This window comes from Pseudorca crassidens, chromosome 16, assembly GCF_039906515.1.
Source record: "Pseudorca crassidens isolate mPseCra1 chromosome 16, mPseCra1.hap1, whole genome shotgun sequence".
Taxonomy (NCBI): domain Eukaryota; kingdom Metazoa; phylum Chordata; class Mammalia; order Artiodactyla; family Delphinidae; genus Pseudorca; species Pseudorca crassidens.
In genome coordinates, this window is record NC_090311.1 from 1,075,370 (window position 1) to 1,089,950 (window position 14,581).

Sequence of the window (14,581 nt, forward strand, 5' to 3'; positions counted from 1 at the left end):
GAATGCAGCCATTGCCACAAAACGCTGAAATCATTCTGCGGTCTGTCCGGGTTGGTAGCGTTGATGGCAACACCGTGCAGAATACAGAGGAGACATTTCAGAGCCTTTGTGGGTCACACCACACAATCTTTCTCATTAGAGGAAACTAAAATTGTCAAGGTTATCAAGGTTCAGAGACGTCAATTTTCTCCTAGGAACTAGCATAAATTTTTACATTTCTGAGTGGAGTTTTATTGTACTGGAAAAACAGCAATGGAAAGCACGCACGTCGGTGCTTCCGCTTTGCCGTCCCGGGTTCCTCAAGCGCCATTCCCGACGGACCCCATCCTCAAGGGCCCCTCCCGTACACCTTAGGGCGCACCTCGGGGGCACCAGTAACCTCTGGCTGCATCTCCCAGAGTGGCTCAGAGCAGCTCACCCTCCCGGCTGGGCCCGGCCCCGAGTTCCCCCTTCTTCCCTTTCCGGACTGACTCACTTATCAGTCATTAAAAACTACAGACAGGTCCCAGGCAGCTCCCTGGAGGAGGGAGCCGACTGTCCGCACCCAAGGCCCGTGCGGGAGACAGGGGGCCAGGGCAGCACCCGCACCTCAGGGCCTCCTCCCGCCGGCTGCAGAAGCTGCATCACCAGCTGCGTCCCCCGTGCACGACAGAAACAGGGGCTCCTGCACAATCGGAGGCACAGCCTCTCAGCCTGCAGCGCCAGGCTTCCGCGCTCGCCACCCACGCCGGCCACGTGGCTGCCCCAGCGCACCCAGCTCCCCGTTTCCTGCCACTGCTCCTGCCCCACAGTGGCCCCAACGGCCCCCCTTCCTTAGTTCTCCCAAAGTCGTCAGGCCCGGCCCCTGCTTCTCGCCCCGGGGGGCCCTCCGTGGTCTCTGCGCTCAGGGCATCTCTGGGCGTCCGAAGCCACCCCGAGTCACCAGCCAGATCCCTGTTCACCTCCTGCTTCTGCTCGGCAGCTGGGGCGGCCTGGGCCCCACACACAAGCCATGAGCCAGGCGGCCCAGTGCAAGGTCCCCCATGCCCTGAAGGTGGACTGTGCCCGTCCCTGGACGGCCAGGACAGAGGCGCCGTGCCCCGGAGGGCGAAGCCCTGGTGACGGGCAGGCGCCTCAGGCTACGCGCAGTCGGACCTGTCAGCTTCTGGGGCCGCCCGGGCCCCGCGCCTCAGACCCCCAGCACGCCCTTCTCGAAGTACTCCTCCTCGAACTCCCAAAACGCCCCTCCAGGGGCCCTCCTCACCGTCCTCTCCTCTCCGGGCCTCCACCTGCCCGTGACCTCCCGCCAACCCCTCCTCCTGTCTCGGTCCAGGACGGACGGGGAAGGCGCGGGAGGTGCGGGGCCAGGGAGCAGCGCGCCACGCGAGGGGCCTCGGGGAGGCTCCCAGCGCTCGGCCGCCGCGCCCACCAGTTCAGAGGACACCCCAGACGGGCCTGGCGGCCGGGCTGGCGGAAGCGCGGCGTGGGGAGGGGCGGCTCCAGCCCCTGGAAGAGGGCCCGGCTCTGGAGAGACACGGGAGCCCGGGGCCCCTGGGGCCACGCTACTAGGAGCCCTTAAAGACAAGCTCTCCCGGTCCCCGTGTCACCGTGCGCCTGCAATCTCGGCAGGGGACGCAGCAGAACCCCATGGAACCTGGGAGCCCGAACGACCCCCAAAAGCACCAAGTGTGCCTCAGGCCCCGTATGTAAGGCTGGAGTCCTGGGGGCAGGGGTTCAGCAGCTGAGGTGAGATGCCGCCTGCCCTGGTGAGACAGCCCCCAGATGGGCCCCCGGGCCCTGCTTTGGTTCCCCTGCTGGTCAGCTCTGGCCGCTCACCCACGTTCTGTCAGCACCACTACTAACCACGACCCTCGCCCCTCACGGCCCAGCCTGCCACCTCCCGCCTGGACCGCACACAGAGCACCCCGCCTGGACGCAGTGGCGAGGGGAGCGGTCGTGCTACAGCAAAAACAGGAAGTTGCAACAGATCTGAAAAACCGTTACAGTGATGAAGGAGAAAATAAAAGCAAAACACATGTCCCCACAAATTTGTTTGTTACTTGGACAGATGTCATTCTTAACAGAACAAATCCAACTGAAAGTAAAGCCCACATCACCCCAAATTAGAATATATCGAACATGGAGCGCGCTCTGCCCTGAACTGGACAAAGTAAGTGCCCCACAGGACACCCCAACGAAGCCCTGGAGCCAGAGTAGGCGCAGGACTTGAGAGCACCCGGGACACCGTCAGGCGGCTGGGACAGGCGGGTCTGCCTGCTCCTAAGCCTTCGCAGCGGCCTCTCCGTGCAACAGCTCCCAGGATGCTGCTGAGGGAGCCTCGTGATGGTTTTCAGAGCACTGAGCACTCGACCCAGGTCTGTTTCACACACACAGGCTCACCCACGTGGCCAGAGCTCCCCCCACCCAACTCTCTACTCAACAGCCTACCACTGACCGCCGCCCCAAAGCCCACGTAGGCACGGTAGGGTGCTCGGAGCTTGGGTCCGTGCTGGGGTCGGGGCAGCTGCCCCCAACTCATCCTCAGGACCCCAGGACTAACGGGCAGTGTAGCTAACCAAGACACTGGTCCAAGCGGACCCCAGTGCGGCCCCCTGCAGCTGGGCCCTGAGCACACGCACCCCTGCCCCCGAAGGACGGCCAGGCCCCAGCAGGGGGGCTGCACCCCCAAAGGCCTCCATGAAGTCCAGCTGCAAAGAAACGACCGCCAGGTGTGACACAGACGGCAGGAGGCCGGGCCAGGCTGGGGACAGACCTCTCAGAGCCTGAAGACCTGTCACCTCTGCGGTCACACAAGGTTTTCCCTAAAGGAGGAACAGGCCAAAGTGGCACCTCTCGCTCTTCTACCACGAAGTCTCTGGAAACACTAGCGTCTGACACCCACCCCACCGTCCTGCAGGGGCACTTCCTCACTGGGCCTCGAGCCCAGACCAGGACAGCCGCGTGCCTGCCAGGAGGTGACGCACCTGCAGGGCTGGGCTTCTGTCCCACAGGCAGGCGACCTTGGGCAGCTGCACGGAGATGCTCCACCTGAGAGCATCCCCGCTGCCCAGGTGAGGGCCCCGAGGGATGGCAGCCGGGCAGGTGGCGGGCGATGCACCAGCAGGCCTATCGGAGACATTCTGAGACCTGTACTGGGCTTAACAGCCACTCAGCCGGGGGAGAAAGGCAAAGGGGAGGGGGTGGAGGACAGCCCCCCAGATGGGCCATCACACCTCAGGGGCTGGGAGAAAAGAATTCCCCTGGGAGAGGCACGGTCTGCCCCTAACCTGGGGTGGTGTCCCCCATGTCCGGGGACAGTGGGCGGGGAGGACACCCGAGTCCCTTCCAGGGAGCCCTCGCCACCACTGCCCCCTCGAACAGACTAGTCAGCACCCTCCAGGGAGGGCGTGGGACTCGGCCAGCACGCCAGCCCTGCAGGGAGACATGCCGTCCCACCATCCATACCGGGCTCCGCCGTACAGCGGCCCCGCCCTCGCCCCGCCTCCCCCGCAGAACTGTGCTCAGAGGTGCGCCGTGACCACAGCCCCCTTCTGTCGGGGCAAAGCAGGCCTCTTGGGGGGGATTCTGGCACCCTCTGCCCCCCCCGGAAGTGAGAAGGGCGACAGCCCCAAGGAGTCACCCCTGTCAACCCAGTCAACAGTTTGCCAAAAACTGTCACAAATATGGCAAACCGTCCATCTGAGTGGGAGGCCTACCGTTCAGAAGCAGAGGCCACAAGGACATTCCGCCCACACCCACCATCAAAGGGACGTCAGCACGAGTGGCCCCGCGTGGAGGGGCCGGAGCACACTTAGCTGGAGCCCACGCAGCCAGAGGCGGGAAGTGGAGCCGCCGCTCTGACAGCAGGCGAGCGGTGCCCAGAAAGGGTAAACATTCACCCGCCACACGACCAGGCCTGGCACCCAGAGGCTGCACCCTGCCGCGCGCAGCAGCCCAGCCGGGAACAGCCCCGAGTCCGCTGCCGGTGCCTCCACCCACGAGCGCTCAGCAGGAGAAGCACCACGAGGGCCACGGACTGTCGGTGCTGCAGGATCCGCGGTGAGGGCAGGTGGAGGGGAGAGCCGCCCAGGGGCTGGGGCTGAGCTCTGAGAAAGGCCAGGAGGGCAGCGTTTCAAGCTGGACCGTGGTGACAGCTGAGCGATGGCAAACATTTTCTGAAGACCATCGAACCGTACTCTTACGCTGGGTGAACCGTGCGAGATGCAAATCGTGCCTCCACCAGACTGTCCCAGTGAGAAGGAAAAAGCAGCCGGAGCCCAGGCATCCACCTCCGAAAGCGGCTCTAACACTGGTCCCCCGGTGCCCGCGAGGTGCCAGGCCAGTGGGGCATGCGCCTTTCCCAACTCAGTCCCCACCCAGCTCTGACAGGGGGGGTCCAGCAACCAGCAGGCTGGCAGCAACTCTGGTTCCCTACAGCCACGTCCGCTCTGCCCCTTGCGCTCATCAGGGCAGAGCCCCAAATCCCGCCCCTGCACTGCTGGTCAGAGGCCAGCACAACCGAATGTAATGAAACATGACAAACGCCCAAAGCTGGTAATTACTGGAGGTGGGGAAGGGATGTGGGGCGGACAAGGCAGCAGAGCTGGGCACGGTGACCCGCGCCGGGAGGGAGGTGCGATCCTGCCTTCCCGGGGGCTGGGGGGCTCCTGGGAAAAGAGGGGTTTAGGCCAAAGCACGGAGACGCGTGTTCCGTCCGGGCAGCGGGGACCGGGACAGCTGCAGGTGCTCGCGGGAGGCGAGGGCAGGAGCCACACGTCAGGACCGCAGGCGGGGAGCAGCCCGAGCGCAGCTCAGCCCTGGACACAGGTGAGGACAAGACTGCCGCCCACGGAGGCCCTGTGGGGAAGGAGAGGACGGGGCCCCGCCAGCACAGGTGCCTCACGACCGCCAGGGCATCCATTCCCTCCTTGCCCCGCTGCGGCCAGTGTGCCGCTGTCACTCCACACTCCCTGACGTGCAAATGGCCATAAAAAGGTGAATCACAGGCCCCGTCACGTGTACACAGAGGTGGAGCTGTCCTGCGTCCCCGCTCGTCCCCGCAGACCCTGGAGTGCGCCGTCTTGGACAGGCACTAAAGGTGGAGCTGCCCTCCACCGAGACCCAGGCCCAAGCCGGGCCTTCTGCTTTCACAGCCCTTTCAGTTCCTAGAATAACTGCTCATCATTCAGAGGCCCTGAGAGGCGGGGCAGAAAAGGAGGCTGTCTGAGGGCTGTCTTGAAAGCAGGGCTGTGGCCAGACTCTGCCGAGGGGGGACACGGGGGCCCCCGACCTCCAGGATGCGGCTCCAGACACCAGCTCCCATGCTCGCAGGTCGGACGAGCCGGGAAGGCCAGCACGACATGAGTGACCGGGCCAGGATGCGCACGAAGAGGGAGGAAGACTCAGCGTGGGCTCTGCAGTGCCGGAGACCCAAGAGGTGTCCTGGGTAGTTCAGACGGGGCCAGAGCTCGGGGCGTTCTGCTCAGCAAAGGACCAGGAAAAAAAGGGCCTAAGGTCACGATGACCCATCATGACCCCACAGCCATGCTTCCAGAAATGGAGTTGGCTTATTCTTACTCAAGGGAAACCCAGAACTCCTTGAGCCTGGTCGGCACCAGCGTGCTTCCCTGATGGTCAAGGCACACCGTCAGCCGGGGAACTCCCTGCTGTGTGAGAGCACCAAGACCAGCCGTGGCACAAGGCTGGTCCCTCCCTGACCTGCCCCAGATCCTCAGATGCCGACAGCTGTGCAGGCTGAGCCGCCTCCCTGGGCATCTCAGCTCAGGTGTGCATGGCGCACGCCATGCCTCCACGGACCTCACTCACCCTGCTCACCTCCTCCCACGACGGAGCCGTGAGCCCTCCACACTGTTCCCCGCCCCCCGCAGTGCAGCAGATCCAAGGGGATGCCCCGTCCCAGGGCCACATCCATCTCCCAAAACAAACCTTGTAAACTCAAAATTTAAGGTTTAGAAAACAGGTCTAATCACCAGAGGCCAAGCAGACGCAGGGACCATGACTAAACAAGGGCCTGGATGCTCCCAAACAGAGGCCCACGTGTGCCCGGCCTTCCCCAGACGCACAGGGACGGGGCTCCCACAGGCTACCCCGCCCGCTCCAACTCTGGAGTCACACGGCTGGGTGGTGGCCCTGTGCTGGTCCCACACTCCAGACATCCCAGACGAGCTGCTGCTTCACCCTCGCTCACCACCAGAGACGAGACCCGACGGCATTCTCGGCGGTACCTTCGTCAGGATGAGCTCTCCGACGAGCTCAGAGCCACGCTGGGAGTGGACCTGCCCAGCCCCGGCCTGCAGAGGAGTTCACGTCTGGACACTTCTCAGGCTCAGACAGGAGAGTCCCGTGTGCCCCGATTACCCGAAGCAGCAACAAAAGAGAGAACCCGAAAGTCACGTCCGTGTCCACCTGGGCCACTCGCCACATTCTCTCCACTCCTCTCCTCCCCGGGCCCACGATCATCCTCCTTCAGCTCACTCACATCAGAAGGGTCCCCCTCCCCCCCCCCGTATAAACACAGGGAGAGCAGGGCCGCATCCCGAGAAGTGACAACAGACAGGTGACCGAGACTCCGCTCAGACCCTTCGTTGCCTTTCTGACTAGCCTCCTGGCCCTGTGCTGACCCCCACCTACTGGACCCCATTCCTGGACCAAGCTCACCTCCCAACAGGAGATGCTCCCGCCCGCCGGGGCAAACACTGAGGAGGTCAACATTTAAGGAGGCACCCCACCCTAGTCCCTTAGCAAGCCCTGCCCCCTCCCCCGGGCAGCCTCCCCGGCTTCCGCATCCCTCCCTTCGGGTCAAACAGGGGGCTCTTTAAACAAGGGCAAGCTGCGGGCAGGCAGGCCTGGTCCGAGTCCTGTAACTTCCGAATCAGACCCGACACACATGGCATCACCCCCAGCAGGGGCCTCTCTCCCCAGAAAGAGACTCCCACCAGAGACAACCCCAGAGCAGCAGCGCCGGCCCCTCCTCCCCTGCCCGCTCACTCCCAGAAGGGCACGCAGTCCACGTGCTGACGGAGTTCACGACGTGGGCCCAGAGCGTGAGCTCGCGGAGTGGCGCAGGCTGAGAGGCAGTGGACGTGAACGCGCCCCGTGTCAGCATCCTCCAGGGCTGTCCAGCAGGTCCCCCGGCAGTGCTCACTCCTCTGGACTCAGGACACGCAAAGCATTTAAGACTTCAAACCTAAGAAGTACCTCCCCCACCAGTAACCTAAACCCTCCCTCAGCATCTCCAGAGCCAGTAAAAGCGGGAAGCGCTGCAGATGAAAGCGCGCTCTCGCGGCCGATCCAGGGCCGGCAGAGATCGGGGACGAGGGCAGGAGGGACCACGAGGCAGGCATGGCCCCAGACGGGTGACCGCACGTCGGTTTAAATTCCAGCCGCGTCCAAGGCAGGCCTAACAGGAGCTCGTCGGGGCTGGGTGGGGGCTGGGCGGAGGCGTGCGGGGCGCAGGCACAGCCTCCCAGCGTGGAGGAAGCAGTTCTGAGACACCACCGGTGTGAGCCCACCGACTCCTCCGACCCCGCCACCCTGGGGACGGGACGGGCAGGCCCCCATCTACGGAGAGGCCCCAGCTGGGGCAAACAGACCAAGTTCCCACAGAGAAAGGACACTGAGATCTCAGGTCAGAGGCAGTAATGCCAGAAGAATGTGGAGACACCTCCCCGCGGCCATGCCCCCGCGGCCATCCCCACGGGACAGGCGCCGGGAGAGCCCAGAAAGGGGCCTGCGAAGAGGCCTGGCCCGCTCAGCCCCACCCCTGCCCCAGCACAGCAGAGCCCCTGGGGGCTTCAGGGGCTGCATGGACAGCAGAGGAACCGCCTCCAAAATTCGAAATTTGGAAAACCCAATGTCTTTGACAAGAACCGGCCCCTGCTTCACGGCACTGGCCGAAAGCGCTGGACCTTCCCAGGCAAAGGCAGGAGGAGGGAGGCGGTCCTCACTGGGTCTGGGTCTCCTCCCTGTGTCCTGGGCATCCACATAAGAGATGCTAGTGAAAGACCTGAGACTGGAGAAACTAACTCCCCAGGAGGCCGGGAGGTGGGGGGCCCAATGCAAGTCTTCGAGAAAAGACAGCTAACACCTGGCACCGGAGCACGTGGAGGAATCGGAACCCTCGTGCGCCACTGGTGGGAACGCAGGACGGGGCCGACACGGGGAAACAGTGGGCAGCTCCTCAAGAGGTTAAACACGAGTCACCGCAGACCCAGCAGTCCCCACCCCAGGAATGTGCCCAGGAGAAGCAAAACACGTCCACACGAAGACTTGTAAGTAAACGTCCACAGCAGCCCAGAGGTGCAGGCTGCCCAAATACCCATCACCTGGCGCTGGATACACAGCAGGGCACAGCCGTACAGTGGGACGGTGCTCAGCCACCAACAGGAGTGACGTGCTGAGCTCTGAAAACACGGTACCAGATGCAGAGCCCGCGTGCATGACTCCGCTTACGTGAAACATCCAGGACAGGCAGATGCACAGAGACAGGAAGCAGACTGGTGATCATTAGGGGCTGTGGGGGTTTCAGGGGAGATGGAGGGAATTGGGCGGGGGGGGGGGGGGGCGCGGCTATGGCATACGGAGTTCCTTTTTCAGGTACAAAACAAATTCTACAACTGACTGCGGTGACAGTAGCACAGCTCTGAGCACACACTAAAAACCACTGAGTCGTACGCTTTACACGGTGAAGTCCGTGCGTGCGAGTGACGCCTCAGTGAAGCCGTCACCAAACGAAATTCCTCAAAGAAGTGGAGGGATCCACACCATTAGAGCAAGTGAGAAGGCCCGGACCCGAGGCTGGCCCCGATGAGGCCCCAGCGGGCCCCCCGCACCCCGGGATGGACGGCGGAGGCCCTACACACACACGGGGCTGGGGCGGGGGAGACAGAGGACAAGTGCCCGAGGTGCCCAGCCCAGGGGAGGGGCTCGCGGACCCCCGACACAGAGCCACATGCGCAGCGAGCTGCCGTCCCCAGGTCCAGGCGGAAAGAGGGGCTGCTCAGGAGCTGGCCCGGCAAAAAGGGAACCAGCTCCAAACTGACGTTCAGCTCCGAATACGCAGCAGGACAACGGCCCTCCAGGCAGACACCCAAGAGCGAGCTGTGCTCTCAGAATCCTACCGCTTGGCTACGTCTCTTTCCCAAGAAACAGTCTTACCATGTAAGGGTGGGACTGAGTTCTGAAACGACAGCCTGCAAGAATCCACCTTCTCAGTTCACTTCTAGCAAAACAACAACGACAACAAAACCACGTAAAGAACCAAAAGCTAGAAACCTCCCTTGTCAAAAATCCAGCCATCTCGAGCAAAGCAATTAGGTATGCAAGCCTAGCCACCCCTTGCCAGCGACGGGGTGGGGGGTGGCAGCACAGCCCGACTGGGGACTGCCGGATAGAGCTCCGGGCTCTCTGGGGGCCCCCTGGAACAGGCCCAGGCAGCCCAGCCAGGCCAGGCCCCTCCCCGCAGGCTCAGGACGGGCCCCAGCTCAGACAGGGGCCCTGGAGGTCAGGGCTTCGGCAGGTCACGGCTATGCCCTCAACAGTGCAGCACCGTGGCTCGCTTTCCATCCCGCCGTCTCAAGCACGAACGGTGGAGCTTTCCGGGGCTGTGACATGCGATGACATCACCCTTCTGAGAGCTACTGAAACTGTCTCAGTTTCCACTTGCCTCAGGGTCCACCCACTGACCTGGCAGACACTGGTGGTTATGACCGACGAGACCAAGGACTCTGTGGGGCTCTCCAAAATTTCTAAGGGTGTAAGGGGTAAAAGTTTGAGAACCAATGTACTCCGGATGGTGACCACCCCCTCGTGTGTCACATCACAGGGTGAGGAGCGACCCGAGGGCCCTGTGTGGGGACTAAGGTAGCCGCACTGTCCCAGACCCAAGCAAGCCGGGCGGGCAGACGAGGAAAGAGCTGCCCGCCAGACGAGACGCCCTGGGGGTCTCAGGACGTCAGGGCCAAACCATGGTGAAAGTCCACATCCAGAGCGTTAACGGGATCGCCTCTGGATGGAGAAGAGGTAGTGAGGGGAGACCACGAAACTACGGAAGCAGATACGCATCACCCGTCACTTGAGCACGAAAGGCAACAGTGCCCGCCCTTCCCAGCAGGGCCCACTCAGACCCCTCCTCCTCGGCCCGCCCTTCCCAGCAGGGCCTGGTTCTAACTCAGACCCCTCCTCCTCGGCCCGCACCCTCCAGGAAGAGGCCGATGCCACACACTGTGAGGCCTGGCCACACAGTGGAGCTTGGTTTCCAGACGATGAAACTGGGCAAGAACAAATCCCTGCCCAGGCCGGGCCACCGTCTGCACAGTGGGTCAACAGGGGCACATGCCACACAAAGACAGAGTCACCAAGCAGCTCTTCTGAAACCTACTATAAACCAAGGGGCTAAAATGTCCTTCACTCGAGAATCGGCTGCTCTCACCGGCCATGCTACAGGGGACTGGGTAGCACCCACCCCTGCTTTTCCAGGCCACTGGGGAAGAGCGGCCCCAGACCAAGCTGCACACATTAAGAAAGCTGTGGGTGAGGACAGATATGTCTCTACTGGCCCTTAAGTCAGAAGCCACCTTGCAGAATTAACCCACGCACTGCTTACCAAAACAAAGGTTCCTTCCCGATACAAACAAGATGCAAAACTCCATACAGCCTTTAAGAAAAACGAAGACTCAGAGAGAACCTGTTGCTAAACAAAAGTAAATGAAGGGATCCACTTTAATGCCCACAGAGAGAAGTGTGTGTATACAGTCGGAACACAACAAAAATGCTCTAACTTGGAATCAAAGATTACTGGAAAGAATGTTTGCACAGCAAAATTCTTCTCCCTTTGAGACTGAAATGCCCCCACCGTGCTTAATTTTCCTGACATTTCTGAGGCTTTGAAGCCACAGCTAACGGATCTGAATCATCTGAGTAAAACCATGTTAGCGTGGATGTTACTGCAAAGCCGAGAATAGAATGCTAAATATACAGACGCACGCCCATACCGGGCACTTTTGTAGAAAATGATCAATCGCGAAACTAGATAAAGTTGTCCCGTCTGTGCCCAAGTCAGAGGGCCCGCAGTTCATCTCCAGCAGGGAAGCATAATACATGGCGCTTGGAAGTTAAAATAAGAAAAACACAAAAACAGCGCCTACCTTTGATTAATAAAATCACACCTCGCCTGTACATGAACTTAGCCTACAGAAACATCCCACCCATGCTCGCTGCCAGCAAAGGGAGGCTCGGAAGAGGCAGGGATGCAAGTCATGTTTGCACCAGTGGTCTGCGTGGTCAGTGGCCGCACCCTCACCGCGGGAGGAGCTGGGGGAGGAGGGGGCGGGCAGTGCGAGGCCGCCTCAGGCTCCATCTGGGCCATCACCCTTTTTTTCTTAAACAAGCACGCCACTTGCAGCCACATTCTGCTTTATTTGGGTTGGCAGTATAAGTACCAACAGCGGGGTGGCACCGTGGCTGCAACGCCGAACTGGGTCAGCCTCCGCCTGCCTCGGGAGCCGGGGGAGCGCAGGGCCTTGGCAGACTCTTCTCCCAAAGGCCTCGGGTGCCTGGGTGGGAGGTCTCAGAAGGTAAAGGCCTTGGGCAGTCAGCATCCTTTTCTCTGGCCTTGAAAAGCTTCTTGCATCTTTCTCTTTAACAGACAAGAAACATAAAGTCCTCCAGGGCTTTCAACAGAAACCCCTTGTTTGAGAACTAGACAGCTGCTAAGTTACAAGGTAAAACGAGGGTGCCTACACCTCCGAGCAGCCACAGACAGCTCTGCAGACAAAGCAAGCAGACGGGCAGGGGCGAGGGTCACGGAGGGCCGGGTCGGGAGTCACAGGCCAGAAGTCAGGGGCTGGGGCTCGGGAGACACGGGCTACGGTTTGGGGACCAGGATTCAGGGCTGAGCTTCTGGGGACAAAATTCTGTACCAGGGTTGGGACCAGGTTCAGGGTATGGGGCCCTCGGACTAGGGCTCGGGGGCCAGGATTTGGGGACCTTGGACAGGGATTAGGACTGGTGTTTAGGGACCTGGGTTCAGGGACTGGGCTCCGGGTTCAACCTATGGAGTGTGAAGGCTGGACCAGGAGACCAGGATTCCAGCGCCCAGGGCCAGGGTTCAGGGCTGGGGTCCTGGGTCCAGGGCTCAAGTTTCAGTGTCTCGGTTCCAGGGTCCCAGGGCTCAGGACTCAGTGTCTGGGTCCCAGGGTCCCAGGGTCCCAGGCTTCAGGCCCGAGTCCGGGGTCCCGGGGCTCTGGGGTCAGTGTCTGGGTCCCGGGATTTCGGGCTTCAGGACAGGGGTCCGGGGTCCCGGGGCTCAGGGTCCGGGGTCCAGGGTGCCGCGTCCGGCGCCGCACTTACGTCGTCGAAGAGCGAGCCCACGTTGGCCGTGACCAGCAGCACCGCGGTGCCCGTGGCGGCTGCCTTCCCCGCCATCGCGGCCTGGGCCGGGGTGGCCGCTCTTCGGGGCCGACCGGCCGGGGTCTCCGCGGGCCGCGGCGTCAGCTGCGCCGGGGGGAGACCCCGGGGCGCATCGCGGGCTCGGCCGGTCGGGCGGGGCCTGGCCAGGGTCCGGCCGCGCTCGCTCTCGCTCTCCGCAGCCCCACGCCCGTCGCTCTCCGCCCGCGCTCAGCGCGGCCCGCGCGCAGCCATTAGGATCGCGGCCGCCGGAGCTCCCGCAGCGCCGCCGCTGCCGATAGCTGAGACGAGGCCCGCCCGGGCCGGGGGCGGGGCGAGCGCGGGGGTGGGGCGGGACCGCCAGGGGGCGTGGCAGGCTTCGGGGGCGGGGCCTGCGGGAGGTGGGACGGGGATACGAGAGGCAGGGCGGGGCCTGAGGGGGCGGAACAGGGATGTGAGGGGCGGGGCGGGGCGGGGACTTGGGGAGGGGAGGGGCATGTGGGCGGGGTGAGACTGCAGGGGCGGGGACTGCGGGGAAGGCGGAGAGGGTGTGGGAGGGGCGGGGTGTGGAATCGAGGCAGGGCCTGAGGGGTGGGGCCTGCGCGGGGCGCTCCTGCGAAGGCCTCGGCGCTCGCAGCCACGCTCCTGTCAGTCAGCGACTGCCCCGCCTTACCCCACGCCGCGGCGGCGCACTGACTCCTCCCGCACCCCATGACGTCATGGCCCTGCTTCGACGGCGCTTCTTAAAGGGGCCGCGCGCTGCTCCGGGCTCGACCGGGCGCGACCCCCTTGCTCCCGGGCAGGGGTTGCGGTGGGAGCACGTGGCTCTGTGCGGACTGCGCCGGACCCACGGAGAGGAGGGCGGCGAGGCCGGGCCGCCGGACCGGACGGCTGAAGGCAGCAGGCGCGCTGGGGTCGGTGGGGTCTCCCCAGCCCACCCTCCGCGCCAGGCCGTCCGCGGAAATGAAATGGCCACTGGTGACGGGAGACGCGCGGACAGTGCAGTGAAAAATGACAAGTAGCCACCAACACTAACGGTGGCACTAGGTTCTGTCCACCCGGTCTTTGCAGGTGACGTTGACCGCGTATCCAGGACGGTTCTCAAGGCTCTGAAGGCGCATCTCGGCCGCGCGGCCGCCTTTCCACGGCGCCGGTTTGGACAGTGTCCAAGGGGAGACGAGAGATGTGCGCGCTGCTCCCTTAGGGCAGGCGACACCACCACCTGTCAGGGCCTGGGGCGCAGGCCCTGGGCTGCGGGCCCTGTAGGGAAGGCATCCCCTCCTGCCTACAGCGACCGCTCAGCCTGACAACTTGAACCCATTTCACTTAAAACCACTGTCCCGTCCATGCAGCAGCTGTCGGCTGTGGACTGAATGTGTCCCCAGAATTCGTAGATTGAAGCCCAACCCCTAGTGTGGCTGCCTGTGGGGACGAGGCCTCCTGGGGGCTAATTCAGGATAAATGGGGTCTTAAGGGTGGGGCCCTCTTCCAACAGTGTTGGCCTCTCTATAAGGAAAGACCACAGAGCACCTGCTGTCCCTCACCCACAGCCTCCCACCCTGAACAGAGGACAGAGAAGAGGTCATGGGAACACACAGCAAGAAGGTGGCAGTCCACAAACCAAACACAGAACCCTTTGGAACAGCATCCCCGATTCTAGCCTCCAGAACTGTAAGAAATAAACCTCTGTTGTTTAGGTTGCCCAGTCTGTTACGGCAGCATGAGCTGACTGACACAGCATCTCTTGTTTTACTTTTTTACAAAAGCAGCACATGCCAGGGATGCCCTTAGCAGAAGCCAAATGCAAGGGCCTCACTGATGCCTGGGACCTATTTCCTAGGAAATGGCTTCGCCTCCTCCCCTCCCCTCCCTTCGAGCTGTTTTCTTACTCCCTCCCCAGCCCTCTGTGGCCCAGAAACACCACTGCCCACGTGCACACCGGCACATAGGTACACATGCGCTGGCGCGCACGCACACGCACACACACACACACACACACACACTCACTCTGAGACTGCACCTAAATTAGAGAAAATTAACTAGAGAAACTCCAGCCCCACGGCCCTAGCTCAGGTCCCAGGGGGTGTCTGCGCTGAGCACCGGAGCTCCTGGCCTCTGCACATGTGCCCCCTCGCTCCAAGATGGCGCCCCTTCCCCCCTCTCCCAGCCGCCAGCGGGTCCTCCCTGCCCAGGGATG

At 62.7% G+C, this 14,581-nt stretch overlaps 1 protein-coding gene across 3 annotated transcripts in view; it reads right to left on the reverse strand.

Moving 5' to 3' along the window:
• Positions 1 to 12,696, reverse strand: part of INPP5A (inositol polyphosphate-5-phosphatase A) — a 179,405-nt gene extending 166,709 nt beyond the window's left edge. The window contains exon 1 of one of the 3 annotated variants that reach the window (XM_067708973.1): positions 11,145 to 11,163. Coding sequence is in view for 2 of the 3 variants with exons in the window: in XM_067708972.1 (XP_067565073.1) it covers positions 12,349 to 12,423 (75 nt within the window). In the remaining variant the exon portion in view is untranslated. Of the gene's footprint in view, positions 1 to 9,156; positions 9,175 to 11,144; positions 11,164 to 12,348 lie in introns of those variants that run through there. The other 2 variants (XM_067708972.1, XM_067708971.1) reach the window with 2 other exon arrangements.
• Positions 12,697 to 14,581: the final 1,885 nt, after the last annotated feature.